This window comes from Bos mutus, chromosome 15 (genome assembly GCF_027580195.1).
Source record: "Bos mutus isolate GX-2022 chromosome 15, NWIPB_WYAK_1.1, whole genome shotgun sequence".
NCBI lineage: Eukaryota > Metazoa > Chordata > Mammalia > Artiodactyla > Bovidae > Bos > Bos mutus.
In genome coordinates, this window is record NC_091631.1 from 77,944,659 (window position 1) to 77,966,394 (window position 21,736).

At 37.7% G+C, this 21,736-nt stretch overlaps 1 protein-coding gene across 5 annotated transcripts in view; it reads left to right on the plus strand.

The window, feature by feature from the left end:
* The window catches only part of GRIA4 (glutamate ionotropic receptor AMPA type subunit 4), a 686,576-nt gene that overhangs the window by 545,293 nt on the left and 119,547 nt on the right, over positions 1–21,736 (plus strand). For all 5 annotated transcript variants that reach the window (XM_070384351.1, XM_070384348.1, XM_070384349.1 and 2 more), the window contains exon 6: positions 11,887–11,940. In XM_070384351.1, the coding sequence (XP_070240452.1) occupies positions 11,887–11,940 (54 nt within the window). The remainder of the gene's footprint in view (positions 1–11,886; positions 11,941–21,736) is intronic.

Consider the following 21,736-nt stretch of genomic DNA (forward strand, 5'->3'; position numbering starts at 1 on the left):
GAGACTCCATTTCACCAATAACCAAGTATGCAAAACTCTGTTTTCCAACACAGTTTATATATTCTGGATTTAAAATAAAAGGGTTGAGGAGTCATAATAGTGGAGAAGTAGGAGGATGTTGTTTTTCTTTCCCCTACAAATGCATCAAGAATACATCTACACATGGAACAATTTTCACAGAGCACCTGATAAACACTAGTAGAGGAGCTCAGACACCAAAAAGGCAAGAAAGCTCCCCATGTAAACATGTAATATGGAAGAAAGAAGAAAGGACAAAGAAGAGGAGAGGAAGTGAGATAGCACCCACACTCTTGAGGGGGTAGAAGGAGAGGAGTGGGTCCCCCATATGAGAAAGCCCCCTCAGCAGAGAAAGATGAGCTAGGATAGAAGGGAAGATTCAAGAGCTTGGAGGTGAGCACAGCACCCAGTCTTTTGTAGGCAGGGTAGAATAAGACCTACACAGAGGGTGCAAACACAGCCCTGCATATCCCAGCCAGAGCCATTTGTACCCAAGGTGGTCAGGGCCTGGGTGCTAAAAAATGGGGTTTAGAGAGCAGACCTAAGGGAAGGACTACTGTTAGCTGGGAGAAGACAGACTTAGGGAATGGGAAAGAGGAGCTCTGCAACTGAGAATGATGGGTGCTGACAAACAAAGCAAAGGGGAAGTTCTGCTCAACATCCAGGGCAGGCTCCGGTCACCATAACATCAGTCAAATAACCCTATCAAGTTAATAATGGCCAGCGTATGCTGAGGAGAGGTGGTGGACATCCATACTATAAGCAGCTCTCTCACACACACACAAACACAAAGTTAAACCCAAGCAGACTTCAATGTTCCCACATAAAAATAACCCTTAAAGACTGCCTGCAGGTCTGGAATTACAAAAAGGAACCCCTGAAGCATTTAGCTTTGAAGACCAGCAGGATTTGAGGGCAAGAGACCCATAGGGCTGGGGAAAACAGATACTCAATTCTTGGAGGGCACATAGAACTTATCACAGACACTGGTACTCAGCACAAAAAGAAAATATCTCCAGATGAACTGGTGTTAGGTTAATTTATGTGAATTGGAAAGTCTCCTGGAGAGGCAGAAGTCGGCTGTAGTTCACCAGGGAGATGAGGACATTAGTAGCAGAAGCTCCAGAGAATTACTTAGGATGATATCTCCAGGAGGTTCCCATTTTGATGCCAACACCCGACCCTGCCCAACAGCCTACAGGCTCCAGTGCTGGAATGCCTTACACCAAACAACTAACAAGACAAGAAAATGTTGTGCCTATCATTAGATAGGCTGCCTAAAGTCTTACTAAGCTCACAAGCACGCCAAAATGCACCTCTTGACATTTCCCTGCCTATCCATGGGACAAGACTCAACTCCACCTACAAAGGGGAAAGCACCAGCACCCCCTCCCATCAGGAAGCCAACAAAAGCCCCTGGACCGACATCACCTACCAGGGGTCGGTCACCAGAAGCAACAGAAATGGAGAAATGGAGAAAGGAGGACCACAAACAGTTAAGAAAGGAGGCCTGTGGAAAGGAGACCACAAACAGTTAAGGTGATAACAAAATGAAATGACAGAGAAATGCGTTGCTGATGAAGCAGCAAGATAAAAACCTACAAGAAACATGAAATTAAAAGGATATAGGCAATATACCAAGGAAAGAATTCAGAGTAATTACAGTAAAGACGACCCAAGATCTCAACAAAGAATGGAAGTACAGATCAAAAAGATAAAAGAAATGATTTACAAAGAAATAAAAGATTTAAAAGAGAGACAAAAAGAGATGAGTTACACAATAATAGAAATTTTAAAATGCATTATAAGGAATCAATAGTAGAATAACTGAGGCAGAAGAATAAATAAGTGAGTTAGAGGACAGAGTAGTGAAAGTAACTTCCGTGGAATAGAATAAAGAAAAAAGAATGAAAAGAAATGAGAATTATCTCAGAGGCCTCTGGGACAACATTAAATGCAACCTTCATATTATGGGGTGCCCAGAAAAAAAGGATAAAGGGCCACGAAAATATCTGAAGAGACTATAGTCAAAAACTTCCCTAACATGTGAAAGGAAATAGTCACCCAAGTGCAGGAGGTGCAGAGAGTCCTATAAAAGATAAACTCAAGGATGAACATGCCAAGATTCATATTAATCAAACTATCAAAATTAAACGCAGAGAAAAATATTAAAAGTAACAAGAGAAAAGAAACAAATAATATAAAGGGAACGCCTATAAGGTTATTAGTTTATTTTTAAGCAAAAACTCTGCAGGTCATAAGCAAGTGGTACAATATGTTTCAAATGATGAAAGGGAAAAACCTACAACAAAAAATATTCTACCCAGCAAGGCTTTCATTCAGATACCTCAGAGAAATCAACAGCTTTCAATATAACCAAAAGTATCAATAGAATAGCATTAAAACAAATCCTAAAGGAACTTCAGTAGGAAGGGAAAAAAGAAGCCACAATGAGAAACAAGAAAATTACAAATGGGAAAGCTCAGTGCTAAAGGAAAAATTATATAATAAAAGTAGGAAATCACAGATATACAAATATGCTATCAAAACAAGCAATCATAAGTAAAGCAGAGTATAAATGCATGGAATGGGAATTGCACTTGAAATTAAGAAATCAGCAACTTAAAACAACCTTATTTGTATATAGATTGCTAAATCAAAACCACATGGGAAATACAAATCCCCCTCTGCCCCCCCAAAAAAAAAAAAAAAACTACAATAGGTACACATGAAGAAAAACAACCCAAACACAGCACTTAAAATGGTCATCAAACCACAAGAGAAGAGAACAAAACAGAAATGGAAGGAAAAACACCTACATAAAGAAACCAAAAGCAGTTAAGGAAAGTGATAGTAGGAACATTCTTATTGACAATTACCTTAAATGTGAATGGATTAAAGGTTTCATCCAAAAGACTGAATGGATACAAAAACTAGGCTCATATATATGCTGCCTACAAAAGGCCTGGAGACACATACAGACTGAAAGTGGGAGGGTGGGAAAGTATTCCATGCAAATGGAACTTGAAAAAAAGCTGGAGTAGCAATACTCATAGCAGAGAGAATAGACTTACAAACTGTTGCAAGACACAAGAAAGGACACTGTATAATGATCAATGGGCCAATCTAGGAAGAAGATATAACAATTGTAAATATATATGTGCCCAACCAAGGAGCACTTCAATAAAAAGGGCAAAACCTAATATCCATAAAAAGATAAATTGACAGTAATACAATAACAGTGGGGACTTTAGCATCCCATTTACACCAATGGATAGATCGTCCACAGAGAAAATTTAATAAGGAAACACAAGCCTTAAATGATACATTAGACCAGATAGACTTTGATATTTACAGGACATTCCATCAGAAAGCAACACTATACATTTTCTTCTCAAGTGCACATGAGACATTTTCCAGGATAGATCACATCTTGGGTCACAAATCAAGTTTAATGATCCAGCAATCGCACTGCTGGGCATACACACTGAGGAAACCAGAATTGAAAGAGACATGTGTACCCCAATGTTCATCGCAGCAATGTTTATAATAGCCAGGACATGGAAGCAACCAGGATGTCTATCAGCAGATGAGTGGATAAGAAAGCTGTGGTACATATACACAATGGAGTATTACTCAGCCATTAAAAAGAATACATTTGAATCAGTTTTAATGAAGTGGATGAAACTGGAGCCTATTATACAGAGTGAAGTAAGCCAGAAAGAAAAACACCAATACAGTATACTAACGCATATATATGGAATTTAGAAAGATGGTAACAACAACCCTGTATGTGAGATAGCAAAAGAGACACAGATGTATAGAACAGTCTTTTGTACTCTTTGGGAGAGGGAGAGGGTGGGATGATTTGGGAGAATGGCATTGAAACATGTATAATATCATATATGAAATGAGTCACCAGTCCAGGTTCGATGCACGATACTGGATGCTCAGGGCTGGTGCACTGGGACAACCCAGAGGGATAGTACGGGGAGGGAGGAGGGAGGAGGGTTCAGGATGGGGAACACATGTATACCTGTGGTGGATTCATTTTAATATATGGCAAAACCAATACAATATTGTAAAGTTTAAAAATTAAATTAAATTTAGAAAAAGAAAATTGAAATCATATCAAACATTTTTCTGACCACAACACTATAAAAATAGAAAACAATTACAGGAAAAGGATATATATATATATATATATATATATATATATATATATATATCATAGAGGCTAAATGATATGTTACTAAACAACCAATGGATCACTGAAGAAATCAACGAGGAAATTTTAAAAAATACCCGCAAATAAATGACAAAACCTATGGGACACAGCAACAGTCGTTCTACCTGGAAGTTTATTGCTATAGAATATTACCTCAGGAAACAAGAAAAATCTCAAATAAACAACCTACCTTATACCTAAAGCAACTAGATAAAAAAGAAGATCAAAAACAACAAAAACCGAAGTTACTATTAAGGTTGATGCAAAATTAATTGTGATTTTCGACCTCAAATTTTAAATCATCAAAACTAGGCTCAAATATATCTTTATTAATCAAAATAGGAACCATTACAATCAACAAATTTTTGCTAATGAGAAATAAGCTTGTTTCTTCCTGGAGCATATAAGTCCATGTTTTAAGAATCAACAAACTCTTGGAAAGAATTTTCTGCATCTGGCTGGTTGTAGAAGCTTTTTCCCTGAAAAAAAAAAAAAGATGTCCAGATGCTTGAAGAAGTGGTAGAAGGTTGACAAAAAGTTAGGTCAATATGTCGGATGAGGCAAAAACTTGTAGCCCAATTTGTTCAACTTTTGAAGCACTGGTTGTGTGATGTGTGGTTGGGCATTGTAATGGAGAATTGCACCCATTCTGTTGATCAATGCCAGCTGTAGGCATTGGAGTTTTCAGTGTATCTCGTCTATTTGCTGAGCATGCTTCTCAGATGTAGTAGTTTCCCTGGGATTCAGAAAGTTGTAGTATATTGGACTAGCAGCAGACCACCTGTGACCATGACCATTTTAGGGGGGCATGGTTAGCTTTGTGAAGTGCTTTCGAGTTTCTTCTTGGTCCAACCACTGAGTTGGTTGTTGTCAATTGTCATAAAATCCATTTTTTGTCATACATCACAATTTGATTGAAAAATGGTTCATTGTTGTTACGAAGAATAAGAGAAGATAACACCTTAAAGCAATTTTTGTTTGTTTCTGGTCAGCTTATGAGGCACCCACTTATTGCACTTCTTCACCTTTCCAATTTGCTTCAAATGCTGAATGACCATTAAATAGTCAGCATTGAGTTCTCCAGAAACTTTTTATGTAATAGAAAGAGGATCAGCTTTGATGATGAAGACTCTCAGTTGGTCATTGTCAACTTCCAATGGCTGGCTACTATGCTCCTCATCTTCAAGGTTCTTGTCTCCTTTGCAAAACTTCTTGAACCATCACTGCACTGTTAAGCTGGCTAGCAGTTCTTGAGCCAAATGTGTTGTTGATATTGCCACACACAAGAAAAAAAGAAGAGAAATAAAATTAGCAAAATATAAATGAAAAAGAAGAAGTTAGAACTGACACGGCAGAAATAAAAGATAATAAGAGAATACTACAAGAAACCATATGCCAATGAAATGGACCACCTGGAAGAAATGGACGAACTCTTAGAAAAGTACAACCTTCCAAGAGTGAATCAGAAATAAATAGAAAATATGAACAGACAAATCACAAGCACTGGCACTGAAACTATGATTAAAACCTTCCAACAAACAAAAGTCCAGGACCAGATGGCATCACAGGCTAATTCTATCAAGTACTAAGAGAGGAGCTAATGCTTATCCTTCTCAAACTCTTCCAAAAAATTGCAGACAAAGAAACACTCTGAAGCATATTCAAGGAGTCCACCATCATCCTGATACCAAAAGCAGACTAAGATATTACACACAAAAAAGAAAATTATAGGCCACTATCACTTATGAACATAGATACAAAAATCCTCAACAAAATACTAGCTAACCAAATCCAAAAACACATCAAAAGAATCATACATCATGATCAGGTGGGATTTATCCCAAGGATGTGAGGATTCTTCACTACACACAAATCAATCAAAGTGATATGTCATATTAACAAATTAAAAAATGAAAGTCATATGATTATTTCAATAGATGAGGAAAAAGCTTTCAACACCCATTTATGATAAAAAAAAAAAAAACCTCTCCAGAAAGTGGGCATCAAGAAAACATACCTAACATAATAAAGGTTGTATATGATAAAAACCCAGAGAAGGCAATGGCACCCCACTCCAGTACTCTTGCCTGGAGAATCCCATGGATGGAGGAGCCTGGTGGGCTACAGTCCATGGGGTCACTAAGAGTCAGACATGACTGAGCGACTTCACTTTCACTTTTCACTTTCATGACTTGGAGAAGGAAATGGCAACCCACTCCAGTGTTCTTGCCTGGAGAATCCCAGGGACAGGGGAGCAGCTGGTGGGCTGCCGTCTATGGGGTCGCACAGAGTCGGACACGACTGGAGCGACATAGCAGCAGCAGCAGCATGATAAAAACCACAGCAAACATCATTTTCAATAGTGAAAACCTGAAAGCATTCCCTCTAGGATTAGGAACAAGACAAGGATATACACTTGCACTGCTTTTATTCAACATAGTTTTGGAAGTCCTAGACATGGGAATCAGAGAGGAATAAGAAATAAAAGAAGTCTAAGTTGGAAAAGAAGTAAAAATGTCAGTTTTTGCAAATGACATGATACTATACATAGAAAAATCCTAAAGATACTACCAAAAATTACTAAATCTCATCAACGAATTTGGGGAGGTTGTAGGATGCAAAATTAATACACAGAAATGTATTTCATTTCTATACACTAACAATAAAAGATCAAAAGGAGAAATTACAATCCCATTTGTTCTTGTATTAAAAAATAAAATTAGGAACAACCTTACCAAATGAGTCAAAAGAACTATACTCAAAAAAACTGCAATATATTGATGAAATAAATAAAAAATGACACTAATAAATGTAGAGATTACCATGTTCCTGGATTTGAAGAATCAATATTGCTAAAATGACTATAGTACCCAAGGCAATATACAGATTCAATGCAATACCTATTCAATTACCAATGGCAATTTTCATAGACTTGGAGCAAAATATTCTACAATTTTTTACTGAAACACCAAAGACCCTAAATAGCCAAAGTAATTTGAGAAAGAATGACAGCTGGAGGAATTAGTCTCCCTGACTTCAGACTATACTCCATGAAAACAGTATGTACAGAAAGATAGAAATATAGATCAATGGGACAGGACAGAATGTTCAGAGATAAACCCATGCACCTATGGTCACCTAATCTATGAGAAAGGAGGTAAAAATATATAATGGAGAAAAGACAGCCTCTTCTATACATGGTGCTGGAAAAACTGGATAGATAAATGTAAAAGAATGAAATTTAAACACTCCCTAACACCACACACAAAAATAAATTCAAAATGGGTTAAAGATCTAAATGAAACGCCAGACACTATAAAACGCTAAGAGGAAAACATAGGCACAACACTCTCTGACTTAAAAATGCAAGATTTTTTTTTTTCGATCCACCTCTTAGAGCAATGGAGCAAATCTAGAGAAGGTGATGGAATTTCAGTTGAGTTATTTGAAATCCTAAAAGATGATGCTGTGAAAGTGCTTCACTCAATATGTCAGCAAATTTGGAAAACTCAGCAGTGGCCACAGGACTGGAAAAGGTCAGTTTTCATTCCAATCCCAAAGAAAGGCAATACCAAAGAATGCTCAAACTACCACACAATCGCACTCATCTCAAACGCTAATAAAATAATGCTCAAAATTCTCCAAGCCAGGCTTCAGCAATACATGAACTGTGAACTTCCATATATTCAAGCTGGTTATAGAAAAGGCAGAGGAACCAGAGATCAAATTGCCAGCATCTGCTGCATCATCGAAAAAGCAAGATAGTTCAAGAAAAACATCTATTTCTGCTTTATTAACTATGCCAAAGCCTTTGACTGTGTGGATCACAATAAACTGTGGAGAATTCTGAAAGAGATGGGAATACCAGACCACCTGATCTGCCTCTTGAGAAACTGTATGCAGGTCAGGAAGCAACAGTTAGAACTGGACATGGAACAACAGACTGGTTCCAAATAGGAAAAGGAGTACATGAAGGCTGTATATTGTCACCCTGCTTATTTAACTTATATGCAGAGTACATCATGAGAAACGCTGGGCTGGAAGAAGCACAAGCTGGAATCAAGATTGCCAGGAGAAATATCAATCACATCAGATATACAGATGACACCACCCTTATGCCAGAAAGTGAAGAAGAACTAAAGAGCCTCTTGATTAAAGTGAAAGAGGACAGTGAAAAAACTAAGAAAACTAAGATCATGGCATCTGGTCCCATCGCTTCATGGCAAATAGATAGGGAAACAGTGGAAACAGGGGCTGACTTTATTTGGGGGGCCTCCAAAATCACTGCAGATGGTGATTGCAACCATGAAATTAAAAGACACTTAACTCCTTGGAAGGAAAGTTATGACCAACCTAGACAACATATTAAAAAGCAGAGACATTACTTTGCCAACAAAGGTCTGTCTAGTCAAGGCTATGATTTTTACAGTAGTCATGTATGGATGTGAGAATTGGACTATAAAGAAAGCTGAGCAACGAAGAATTGATGCTTTTGAACTGTGGTGTTGGAAAAGACTCTTGAGCATCCCTTGGACTGCGAGGAGATCCAACCAGTCCATCCTAAAGGAGATTAGCCCTGGGTGTTCATGGAAGGACTAATATTGAAGCTGAAACTCCAATACTTTGCCCTGATGTGAAAAGCTGACTCATTTGAAAAGACCCTGATGCTAGGAAAGATTGAGGGCAAGAGGAGAAGAGGACGACAAAGGATGAGATGGTTGGATGGCATCACCGACTTGATGGACACGAGTTTGGGTAAACTCCGAGAGTTGGTGATGGACAGGGAGGCCTGTGGTGCTGTGGTTCATGGGGTCGTAAAGAGTCGGACACGACTGAGCAACTTAATTGAACTGAACTTAGAGTAATGGAAATAAAAATAAACAAATGAGACCTAATTAAACTTAAAAGGTTTTCACAGCAAAGGAAGACATAAGCAAAACGAAAAGACAACCCTCAAAGTTGGAGAAAATATTTGAAACATTGGAATAAATGACAAAGGATTAATCCTCAAAATATACAAAGAGCTTGCACAGTTGAATATCAAAAGAGAAACAGCCCAATCAAAATATGGGTGGAAGATTAAATAGAAATCTCTTCAAAGAAGACATACAGGTGGCCAAAACCATATAAAAAATTGTTCAACATCACTAATTATTAGATAAATATAAATCAAAACTACAATGAGGTATCATTTCACAATGGTCTGAATGGCCATCACCAAAAAATCCACAGACAATAAATGCTGCAGAGCATATGGAGAAAACGTAATGCTCCTACACTGTTGAAATGAAAATTGGCACATCCACTGTGGAAAACAGTAAAGAGGCTTCTCAAAAAATTAAAACTAGAGCTACCATATAATCCAACAATCCCACTCCTGGACATATGCTCAGAGATAAACTACAATTCAAAAAGATATGTGTGCTCCAGTTTTAATTGCAGGGTTATTTACAATAGCCAGGACATGGAAACAATCTAAATGTCCATCAACAGAGGAATGAATAAATAAGATGTGGCACATATACAATGGAATACTACTCAGCCAAGAAAAAAAAATAATGCTATTTGCAGTAACATGGATGGACCTAGAGATTGTAATACTGAGTAAAGTAAGTCAGACAGAGGAGGGTAAATATCATATGATATTGCTTATATGTGGAATCTGAAACAAAAAAATAGTACAAATGAACATTTTTACAAAACAGAAATAAAGTGTAGAAAATAAATTTATGGTTACCTAGGCTTCCACCCAAGCAGGGGAGAGACAAATTGGGAGATTGGAATTGACATATACACACTACCATATACAAATAGTAAAGACCTACTGTGTAGCACAGGGAACTCTTCTCAATACTCTGTATTGATTTTTGTGGGAAAAGAATCTAGAGTGGATAAATATATATATATATATATATATATATGTATGTATGTATGTATAACTAATTCCCTTTGCTGTACAGCAAAAAGCTAACACAACATTTTAAATCAACTATACTATATATATATTTTTTTTTTTTTTAATGTATTAGACTTTGCAGAAAGAGCAGGTGAGAGTTTAAAACAGAGGGGACGTATATGAGGTCAACTTGGCTCTGGTTAAAAGCCAACCAAGGATTGAAGTAGAATGTAAAGTCTCATTTAGTGTATCTTTAGCTTCCAGATGTTTTCTTTCTCAACCCTTAAATATGATAAGTTGTTTCTGGTGCTGGCCAGTTTGCAATGTGTCAATCCTGCACAAATTAAACCCAATCTCTCAGAAATAAGCTTTACACCTGCATGAAAGTGTGGTTTTGTGGAATGAATAAGAATGAAAATGAGAACCATATCATAGCTCCCTAGTTCACAAATACTATATAGAATAAGCTGGTACTTACTAATAGTAATTTTCACAAAGAATGTCTGATTGAGATTTTGCTCCAACATTTCAGGGATTATCTAAACATTTCATAAAATTGAATATTTTTAGTAATTAAACTTGTAAAACTCATATGGAAACTTTTGAAATACTGGATATAACCAATGCTTTATTCTGTAATGCTGTGAAAGCAGAAGTAGCTTTATTCTGCTATCTTGAAAACTATAATAAATAAAATAAAATAGCTTTCCTGTGTTTCATACACATCACTAGTTTATAAAAAATTATTTTAGAAGATATTAAACTACCAAAAAATTCAGTTTTTTTAGTGATAAAAGTATATGAAAATATATTTTATTGCTACCTTTGAAGATACCAATGAGTCTACAGAGCAGCTCATTAGTAACTGCCATTAGATTTTTCTCTAAAAAGGAATTTCAGCATTGCAAAATAAGAATTTTAATTTCTTTTTTAAATATAAATTTATTTATTTTAATTGGAGGTTAATTAATTTACAATACTGTATTGGTTTCTAATATAGAAATAAAGTTATACTTTTTTAAAAAAATAGAATTACTTTTTCCTAAAATTCCTTATTCCTAATTTTCTAAACATTTCTAAAAACATTCATTGAAAAAATAAATATAGCATAAATAAAGATCTTTTGATGTTGTTTTATCTTTATTCTTTTTATTATAGTAAACTATTACTACATCCACAGGTGAGTGTGAATTAACTAAGTATTCACGGTATCTAAAGAGAGATACTGAACTTTAGAAAAATCTTTACTTGCTTTTCAGGACAACAATCCAATCTACTCATAGAAAATCGTTCTCACCAGTTGAAAATATCTAACAGTCTATCATGAATTCCTGTAAATTATCAGTAAAATAAGTACATCTAAATTATTTAAACCAAAATAATCTTTCTTATGTTGAACTATTCTTTTTTAGAAATATATGCAAACTATTGGTTTGTTTCATTGTCATTCTCATTGAGGGAATTACAGCATAGTAGTTTTCTGAATAATATATAATGAAATTTTTTTGCATTTATACAGTATGATTGATTTTTTTTTACTTAAACCACTTAATTTCTAAAGTGGCTTATGAATTTCTTTGTATTAGAATAAATCACTTTCACAAGAAAAAATTATTAACATATTATTTTCTTATCATGTTTCCATGTGAAATTATGGTGCAATAGTTAAAATTCTTCTTTTTTAAAAATATAATCATTCAGTAGAGTTAAATTTATTGCCTTGTATTTTCTTATATCTTCACAGATTGTGAGTGTTGGAAAGCACGTTAAAGGCTACCATTATATCATTGCAAACTTGGTAAGAACTCTTTATTTTCTATGTTATATAAGAATTGTTCAGACAGTCAAGATCATGTTAACCGCACCTTAAAATAATACTGTAATAAATTGTTAAACTACATTACTTATTAAGGTTTTTTACAACACATAGGATGATACGTTTATGTGTTCACAAAAAAAGGCATTAAGAAATGGAGAGTTTTATTTAAGATTGTCTGAAGGATAATAACCTAGGGGATAGTATTTCAGAAATCTTTGGAGGAATGTTCTTCCCATTAGAGGTCAAAGCAACAAGATTTTCTCCACAACTAAGAGGTAAAATTGTAAGTTTTTGAGTTAAAGAGTTATGCATCCAACTAACATATTGACATGAGCTTCCCTAGTGGCTTAGTTGTTAAGTATCTGCCTGCCAATGCAGGAGATGGGGGTCCAATCACTGAGCTGGGAAGATCCCTTGGAGAAGGAAATGGCAACCCACTCCAGTATTCCTGCCTGGGAAATCCAACGGACAGAGTTGCCTGGTGGGCTACAGTCCATGGGGTGATAAGGAGTCATACACATTGGCAGTTTGTGTTGTTTTTGTTTGGTTGGTTTTGTTTTGTTTTAATATAAATTTATTTATTTTAATTGGAGGCTAATTACTTTACAATATTGTAGTGGTTTTGCCATTGGAGAAGGCAATGGCACCCCACTCCAGTACTCTTGCCTGGAAAATCCCATGGACGGAGGAGCCTGGTAGGCTGCAGTTCATGGGGTCGCGAAGAGTCGGATAGACTGAGCGACTTCACTTTCACTTTTCACTTTCATGCATTGAAGAAGGAAATGGCAACCCACTCCAGTGTTCTTGCCTGGAGAATCTCAAGGATGGGGGAGCCTGGTGGGCTGCCGTCTATGGGATCACAGGAGTCGGACACGACTGAAGTGACTTAGCAGCAGCAGCAGTGGTTTTCCCATACATTGACACGGATCCACTACAGGTGTACATGTGTTTCCCATCCTGAACCCCCCTCCCACCTCCCTCCCCATACCATCCCTCTGGGTCATCCCACTGCACCAGTCCCGAGCACCCTGTATCATGCATCAAACCTGGACTGGCGATCTTTTTCACATATGATAATATGCATGTTTCAATACCATTCTCCCAAATCATCCCACCCTCGCCCTCTCCCACTGAGTCCAAAAGACTGTTCTATACATCTGTGTCTCTTTTGCTGTCTCACATGTGAGGTTATCGTTACCACCTTTCTAAATTCCATATATATGCGTTACTATACTGTATTGGTGTTTTTCCTTCCAACTTATTTCACTCTGTGTAATAGGCTCCAGTTTCATCCACCTCATTAGAAATGATTCAAATATACTCTTTTTAATGTCTGAGTAATATTCCATTGTGTATATGTACTGCTGCTTTCTTATCCATTCATCTGCCGATGGACATCTAGGTTGCTTCCACGTCCTGACTATTATAAACAGTGCTGCGATAAACACTGGGGGACACGTGTCTCTTTCAGTTCTGGTTTCTTCAGTGTGTGTGCCCAGCAGTGGGACTGCTGGGTCATATGGTAGTTCTATTTCCAGTTTTCTATGGAAACTCCGCACTGTTCTCCATAGTGGCTGTACTAGTTTGCATTCCTACCAACAATGTAAGAGAGTTCCCTTTTCTCCACACCCTCTCCAGCATTTATTGCTTGTAGACTTTTGGATCGCAACCATTCTGACTGGCGAAATGGTACCTCATTGTGGTTTTGATTTGCATTTCTCTGATAATGAGTGATGTCGAGCATCTTTTCATGTGTTTGTTAGCCTTCTGTATGACTTCTTTGGAGAAATGTCTGTTTAGTTCTTGGCCCATTTTTTGATTGGGTTGTTTATTTTTCTGGAATTGAGCTGCAGGAGTTGCTTGTATATTTTTGAGATTAATTCTTTGTCCATTGCTTTGTTTGCTATTATTTTCTCTCATTCTAAAGGCTATCTTTTCACCTTGCTTATAGTTTCCTTTGTTGTGCAAAAGCTTTTAAGTTTAATTAGGTAATATTTGTTTATTTTTGCTTTTATTTCCAATATTCTGGGAGGTTGATCATAGAGGATCCTGCTGATTTTTGTCAGAGAGTGTTTTGCCTATGTTTTCCTCTAGAAGTTTTATAGTTTCTAGTCTTATGTTTATATCTTTAATCCATTTTGAGTTTATTTTTGTGTATGGTGTTAGAAAGTGTTCTAGTTTCATTCTTTTACAAATGGTTGACCAGTTTTCCCAGCATCAATTGTTAAAGAGATTGTCTTTTCTCCATTGTATATTCTTGCCTCCTTTGTCAAAGGTAAGGTGTCCATAGGTGCGTGGATTTATCTCTGGGCTTTCTATTTTGTTCCGTTGATCTATATGTCTGTCTTTGTGCTAGTACCATACTGTCTTGATCACTGTAGGTTTGTAGTATAGTCTGAAGTCAGGCAGGTTGATTTCTCCAGTTCCATTCTTTTTTCTCAAGATTGCTTTGGTTAATTGAGGTTTTTTAACTTCCATACAAACTGTGAAATTATTTGTTCTAGTCCTATGAAAAATATCATTGGTAGCTTGATAGGGATTGCACTGAATCTGTAGATTACTTTGGGTAGTATACTCATTTTCACTATATTGATTCATCTGATCCATGAACATGGTATATTTTTCCATCTACTTGTGTTCTCTGATTTCTTTCATCAGTGTTTTATAGTTTTCTCTATATAGGTCTTTTGTTTCTTTAGGTAGATATATTCCTAAGTATTTTATTCTTTTCGTTGCAATGGTGAATGGAGTTGTTTCCTTAATTTCTCTTTCTGTTTTCTCATTGTTGGTGTATAGGAATGCAAGGGATTTCTGTGTGTTAATTTTAAATACTGGAACTTTACTATATGATTAGCTCTAGTAATTTTCTGGTGGAGTCTTTAGGGTTTTCTATAATAGAGGATCATGTTATCTGCAAACAGTGAGAGTTTTACTTCTTCTCTTCCAATCTGAATTTCTTTTATTTCTTTTTCTACTCTGATTGAAGTGGCCAAAACATCCAACACTATGCTGAAGAGTAGTGGTGAGAGTGGGCACCCTTGTCTTGTTCCTGACTTTAGGGGAAATGCTTTCAATTTTTTGCCATTGAGGATAATGTTTGCTGAAGGCTTGTCATATATAACTTTTATTATGTTGTGGTATGTTCCTTCTATGCTTGATTTCTGGAGGGTTTTTATCATAAATGGATGTTGAATTTTGTCAAAGGCTTTCTTTGCATCTATTGAGATAATCATATAGTTTTTTATCTTTCAATTTGTTAATGTGGTGTATTATGTTGATTGATTTGCAGATATTGAAGAATACTTGCATCAATGGGATAAAGCCCACTTGGTCATGATGTATGATCTTTTATTTTATTTTTTTATTTTTTATTTTTTTTTTAGGGTGGTGGTGATGGGGAGGGGGGGGAGGACAAGAGGTAGCAGGAGAAGAGGGGATGGGCCGGTAACCTTAAGATACTTCGTCAAAACCATCGGCTGCCCGGGCCTCCCCGGAGCGTCCGACGCTGCGTCCTGCTCGGCCCCCGTGTGGCGCCGTCCCCGGCTGCCTGTATGATGTTTTAATTATGTTGCTTGATTCTCTTTGCTAGAATTTTATTAAGGATTTTTGCACCTATGTTCATCAGTAATTTTGGCCTGTAGTTTTCTTTTTTTTTTTTTTGTGGCATCTTTGGTTTTGGTATTAGGGTGATGGTGGCCTCATAGAATGAGTTTGGAAATTTACCTTCCTCTGAAATTTTCTGGAAGAGTTTGAGCAGGATAGGTGTTAGCTCTTCTCTAAATTTTTGGTAGAATTCAGCTGTGAAGCCGTTTGGTCCTGGGCTTTTGTTTGCTGGAAGATTTCTGATTACAGTTTCTATTTTAGTGCTTGTGATGGGTCTGTTAAGATTTTCTATTTCTTCCTGGTTAAGCTTTGGAAATTTGTACTTTTCTAAGAATTTTTCCATTTCTTCCAAATTGTCCATTTTATTGGCATATAGTTGTTGATAGTAGTCTCTTATGATCCTTTGTATTTCTGTGTTATCTGTTGTGATCTCTCCATTGTCATTTCTAATTTCGTTGATTTGATTCGTCTCCATTTGTTTCTTGATGAGTCTGGCTAATGGTTGTCAATTTTATTTATCTTCTCAAAGAACTAACTTTTAGCTTTGTTGATTTTTGCTATGGTAACTTTTGTTTCTTTAACATTTATTTCTGCCCTAAGTTTTAAGATTTCTTTCCTTCTACTAACACTGGGGTTCTTTTTCCTTCCTTTTCTAATTTCTTTAAGTGTAGAGTTACTTAAGTTATTTATTTGACTTTTTTCTTGTTTCTTAAGGTAAGCCTGTAATGCTGTGAACCTTCCCCTTCAGTTCAGTTCAGTTATGTCACTCAGTAGTGTCCAACTCTTTGCGACTCCATGAACTGCAGCACACCAGGCCTCCCTGGCCATCACCAGCTCCCGGAGCTTACTCAAACTCATGTCCATTAAGTCAGTGACACCATACAACCATCTCATCCTCTGTCATCCCCTTCTCCTCCTGCCCTCAATCTTTTCCCGGATAAGGGTCTTTTCAAATGAGTCAGCTCTTCACATCAGGTGGCCAAAGTATTGGAGTTTCAGCTTCAACATCAGTCCTTCCAATGAATACCCAGGACTGATCTCATTTAGGATGAACTGGTTAGATCTCCTTGCAGTCCAAGGGACTCTCAAGAGTCTTCTCCAACACCACAGTTCAAAAGCATCAATTCTTCGGTCTCAGCTTTCTTTATAGTCCAACTCTCACATCCATACATGACCACTGGAAAAACCATAGCCTTGACTAGACGGACCATTGTTGGCAAAGTAATGTCTCTGCCTTTTATTATGTTGTCTAAGCTGGTCATAACTTTTCTTCCAAGTGAGTGAACTCTCTCAGTCGTTTCTGACTCTTTGCGACCCCATAGACTATAGCCTACCAGGCTCCTCCATCCACGGGATTTTTCAGGCAAGAGTACTGGAGTGGGTTGCCATTTCCTTCTTCCAAGTAGTAATCGTCTTTTAATTTCATGGCTGCAATCGCCATCTGCTGTGACTTTAGAGCCCAGAAAAATAAAGTCAGCCACTGTTTCCACTGTTCCCCCATCTATTTGCCATGAAGTGATGGGGCCAGACGTCATGATCTTAGTTTTCTGAATGCTGAGCTTTGAGCCAACTTTTTCACTCTCCTCTTTCACTTTCATCAAGAGACTCTTTAGTTGTTCTTCACTTTCTGCCATAAGAGTGGTGTCATCTGCATATCTGAGGTTATTGATATTGCACCTGGCAATCTTGATTCCAGCTTGTGCTTCCTCCAGCCCAGCGTTTCTCATGATGTATTCTACATATAAGTTAAATAAGCAGGGTACAATATACAGCCTTGATGTACTTCTTTTCCTATTTGGAACCAGTCTGTTGCTTCATGTCCAGTTCTAACTGTTGCTTCCTGACCTGCATACAGGTTTCTCAAGAGGCAGGTCAGGTGGTCCTGTATGCCCATCTCTTTCAGAATTTTCCACCATTTATTGTCATCTACACAGTCAAAGGCTTTGGCATAGTCAATAAAGCAGAAATAGATGTTTTTCTGGAATTCTCTTGCTTTTTTGATGATCCATCGGATGTTGGCAATTTGATCTCTGGTTCCTCTGCCTCTTCTAAAACCAGCTTGAACATCTGGAAGTTCACAGTTTTCATATTGCTGAAGCCTGGCTTGGAGAATTTTAAGCATTACTTTACTAGCATTTGAGATGAGCAAAAAGGTGAAATTTATTGTTTTGGGTTGCAATGTCCTATAGATATCAATTAGGTAAGTGGTCTACTGTATCATTTAAAGTTTGTTTTTCCTTGTTAATTTTCTGTTTAGCTGATCTACCCATAGGTGTGAGTGGGGTATTAAAGTCTCTCACTATTATTGTGCTATTGTTACTTTCCCCTTTCATACTTGTTAGCATTTGCCTTACATATTGTGGTGCTTCTATGTTTCATGCATATATATTTCCAATTCTTATATCTTTTTCTTGGATTGATCCTTTAATCATTATGGAGTGTCTTTCTTTGTCTCTTTTCATGGCCTTTATTTCAGTCTATTTTATCTGATATGACTATTGCTACTCCTGCTTTCTTTTGGTCTTTATTTGCATGGAATATCTTTTTCCAGCCCTTCACTTTTAGTCTATATGTGTCCCTTGTTTTGAGGTGGGTGTCTTGTAGACAACATATGTAGGGGTCTTGTTTCTGTATCCTTTCAGCCAGTCTTTGTCTTTTGGTTGGGGCAGTCAACAGATTTACATTTAAGGTAATTATTGATAAGTATGATCCTGTTACCATTTACTTTGTTGTTTTGGGTTTGAGTTTATACACTCTTTCTGTTTCCTGTCTAGAGAAGATCCTTTAGCACTTGTTGGAGAGCTGGTTTGGTGGTGCTGAATTCTCTCAGCTTTTGCTTGTCTGTAAAGCTTTTGATTTTTCCTTCATATTTGAATGAGATCCTTGCTGGGTACAGTAATCTGGGCTGTAGGTTATTTTCTTTATCACTTTAAGTATGTCCTGCCATTCCCTCCTGGCTTGAAGAGTTTCTATTGAAATATCAGCTGTTATCCTTATGGGAATCCCCTTGTGTATTTGTTGTTTTTCCCTTGCTGCTTTTAATATTTGTTCTTTGTGTTTGATCTTTGTTAATTTGATTAATATGTGTCTTGGCTTTATCCTGTTTGGGACTCTCTGGGTTCCTTGGACTTGGATGACTATTTCCTTACCCATTTTAGGGAAGTTTTCAACTCTCATCTTCTCAAGTGTTTTCTCATGGCCTTTCTTTTTGTCTTATTCTTCTGCAATTCCTATGGTTTGAATATTCAGGCATTTACCATTGTCCCAGAGGCTTCTGAGGTTGTCCTCATTTCTTTTACTTCTTTTTTCCTCTCTGTCTCATTTATTTCTACCATTCTATCTTCTACCTCATTTGTCCTAACTTCTGTCTCTGTTATTTTACTGTTGGTTACCTCCAGAATGTTTTTATCTCATTTATTGCATTATTCATTATATATCGACTCTTTTTTATTTCTTCTAGGTCCGTGTTAAACATTTCTTGCATCTTCTCAATCCTTGTCTCCAGGCTATTTATCTGTAACTCCATTTTGTTTTCAAGATTTTGGATCATTTTTCATTATCATTATTTGGAATTCTTTATCAGGTAGATTCCTTAGTTCTTCCTCTTTTGTTTGATTTGGTGGGCATTTATCCTGTTCCTTTACCTGTTGAGTATTTCTCTGCCTTTTCATCTTGTTTATATTGCTGTGTTTGGGGTGGCCTTTCTGTATTCTGGCAGTTTGTGGTTCTTCTTTATTGTGGAGGTTCCTCACTGTGGGTGGGGTTGGATGGGTGGCTGGTCAAGGTTTCCTGGTTAGGGAAGCTTGTGTCAGTGTTCTGTTGGGTGGAACTGGATTTCTTCTCTCTGGAGTGCAATGAAGTCTCCAGTAGTGAGTTTTGAGATGTCAATGGGCTTGGTGTGACTTGGGGCATCCTGTATACTGAAGCTCAGGGCTATGTTCCGTGTTGCTGGAGAATTTGTGTGGTACGTCTTGCTCTGGAACTTGTTGACTCTTGGGTGGTGCTTGGTTTCAGTGTAGGTATGGAGGCTTTTGATGAGCTCTTATCGATTAATGTTCCCTGGAGTGAGGAGTTCTCTGGTGTTCTCAGGTTTTGGACTTAAGCCTCCTGCTTCTGGTTTTCAGTCTTATTATTACAGTAGCCTCAAGACTTCTCCATCTATACAGCACTGATGATAAAACAAATAGGTTGAAAAGTTTCTCCACAGTGAGGGACACCCAGAGAGGTTCACAGAGTTACATGGAGAGGAGAAGAGGGAGGAAGGAGATAGGGGTGACCAGGAGTAGAAGAGGGGGAATCAAAAGGGAAGAGAGCAATATAGCCAGTAATCTCTTCCCTATGTGTTCTCCACAGTCTGGACCCCTCAGAGATGTTCATGGAGTTACATAGATAAGAGAAGAGGGAGGAAGGAGACAGAGGTGGCCAAGAGGATAAAAGGGGGAATCAAAAGGAGCGAGACAGATCCAGCCAGTAATCAGTTCCTTACGTGTTCTCCACAGCCCAGAAAGAGATTCCCACAGTTGGGTAGAGAAAAGAGGGGAGGGAGGAGATAGAGAAAAAGGAGAGTCAAAAAGGGGGAGAGAGCAATCAAGCCAGTAATCTCACTCCCAAGTAAAAATGGGTACTGAAGATTGGGTTCTTAAAGGTACAAAATTGATAACATATACCAAAAAGCAAAGATTAAATATCTAGAGTAGAAGTTAGATTCTCAAAAATACAATATTAAAAAAAAAAAAAACAAAGTCACAAAATTATATATATATAATAGTTTATATATATATAATAATAGTATATATATAGTATATATAACTATAATAGTTTATATATATTATAGTTTATATATATGATATATATATTATAAATATATATACATATAATAAATAAATACATATAATATATATATGAAGTTTGCTTTAAAAATAGGGTTTTTTTGCAGGGTAATAGTAGGTTATAAAAATGAAAATTAAAGAAGTAGTAGAGGACTTAAATTTAAAAAAAAATTAAAAATGACAATAGTAAAAACATATCTAGGAATTTCTCTGGAGCTGGTGCAGAGAGTGTGAGGTCAGATCATTTTCAGATAGTTCCTTGATCTGTCTTATACTTCTCAAGATTTATAGGCCCCTTCCAATCTAGTCAGTGCTAACTACAGGGTTTTAATCTGTTGCACCTGTCACTTCCAAAGCAGTTCCCTCTCTTTATTTTAGCTTCTTCTGTTGCTGGTCTCTTCAGTGTCTTATTTCTGCTCTGACACAAGGCGGCGGTGGTGGTCACTTTTTTAGGCTCACTTGTTCAGTCATGCTGTGGGGAGCGAGGATCACTGCAAACAAATATCACTGGCGTGTGTGGGGAGTTCTCGCAGTGACTCAGCCACATTGGGTTTCCTCCCGCTCATGGCATGTGTGCTTTCATGGTCTACACTTCTCACACTCTAGGTTGCTCTTCTGGGAACTGTCTGAGGCGGGCCCTGGATTGCGTGCACTTCCCAGGTCTAAGTCGCTCAGGTTCAGGTTCTCAGGCATTCCACAAAGGTGCAGACTTGGTTGGGCCTGCGTTTTGTGCCCTTCCCAGGTCCAAGGAGCTCAGGTGACCAGGTGCTTGGTAAGCGCAGTCACCCCCAGGTGGGGGTGCATCTTATTGCCTCCCCCGTCCCAGCTGCTCGGTTTTCTGGGTGTACAATGGGAGTGCCTTCTCAGGTGTGCCGTGCGTATCTTCTGGGGGCTGATCTCTGGCTATGACCCTCCCGGCGGATGTCAACCATCCAGAATCCCAAGAAGTCTTGGTTAGCAACAAAGCCTGCTTGCAGTTTGATAAAGGATGCCTCTCTGGGGCCACGATTGCCCCTTTCTGGCTCTGGCTGCCCCCACCTGCCTGTCTGCAGCAGGGGATGGACTGGTCTGCAGCCAGCTAGCTCTGCTCAGTCCTTTGTTATGTGAGCTGGCCTGGCAGTGTCTTAAGTTAGGGCTTTTCACCCGATAGTTCTCTCTCTCTCTCTCTCTTTTTTTTTTTTTTTTCCTCTCTCTCTCTGGCTATCCCACAGTCTGGGTTGCTATCTCAAGTTAGTTCCCTAGATTGCCCTCAGGGCATTCAGGCCCAGTCCTTACTCTAAGCAATGCAGCCAGTGCCTCCCTGTCCAGCCCCCACTTGCTAGTGGTGGATGCGAGCATCTGGG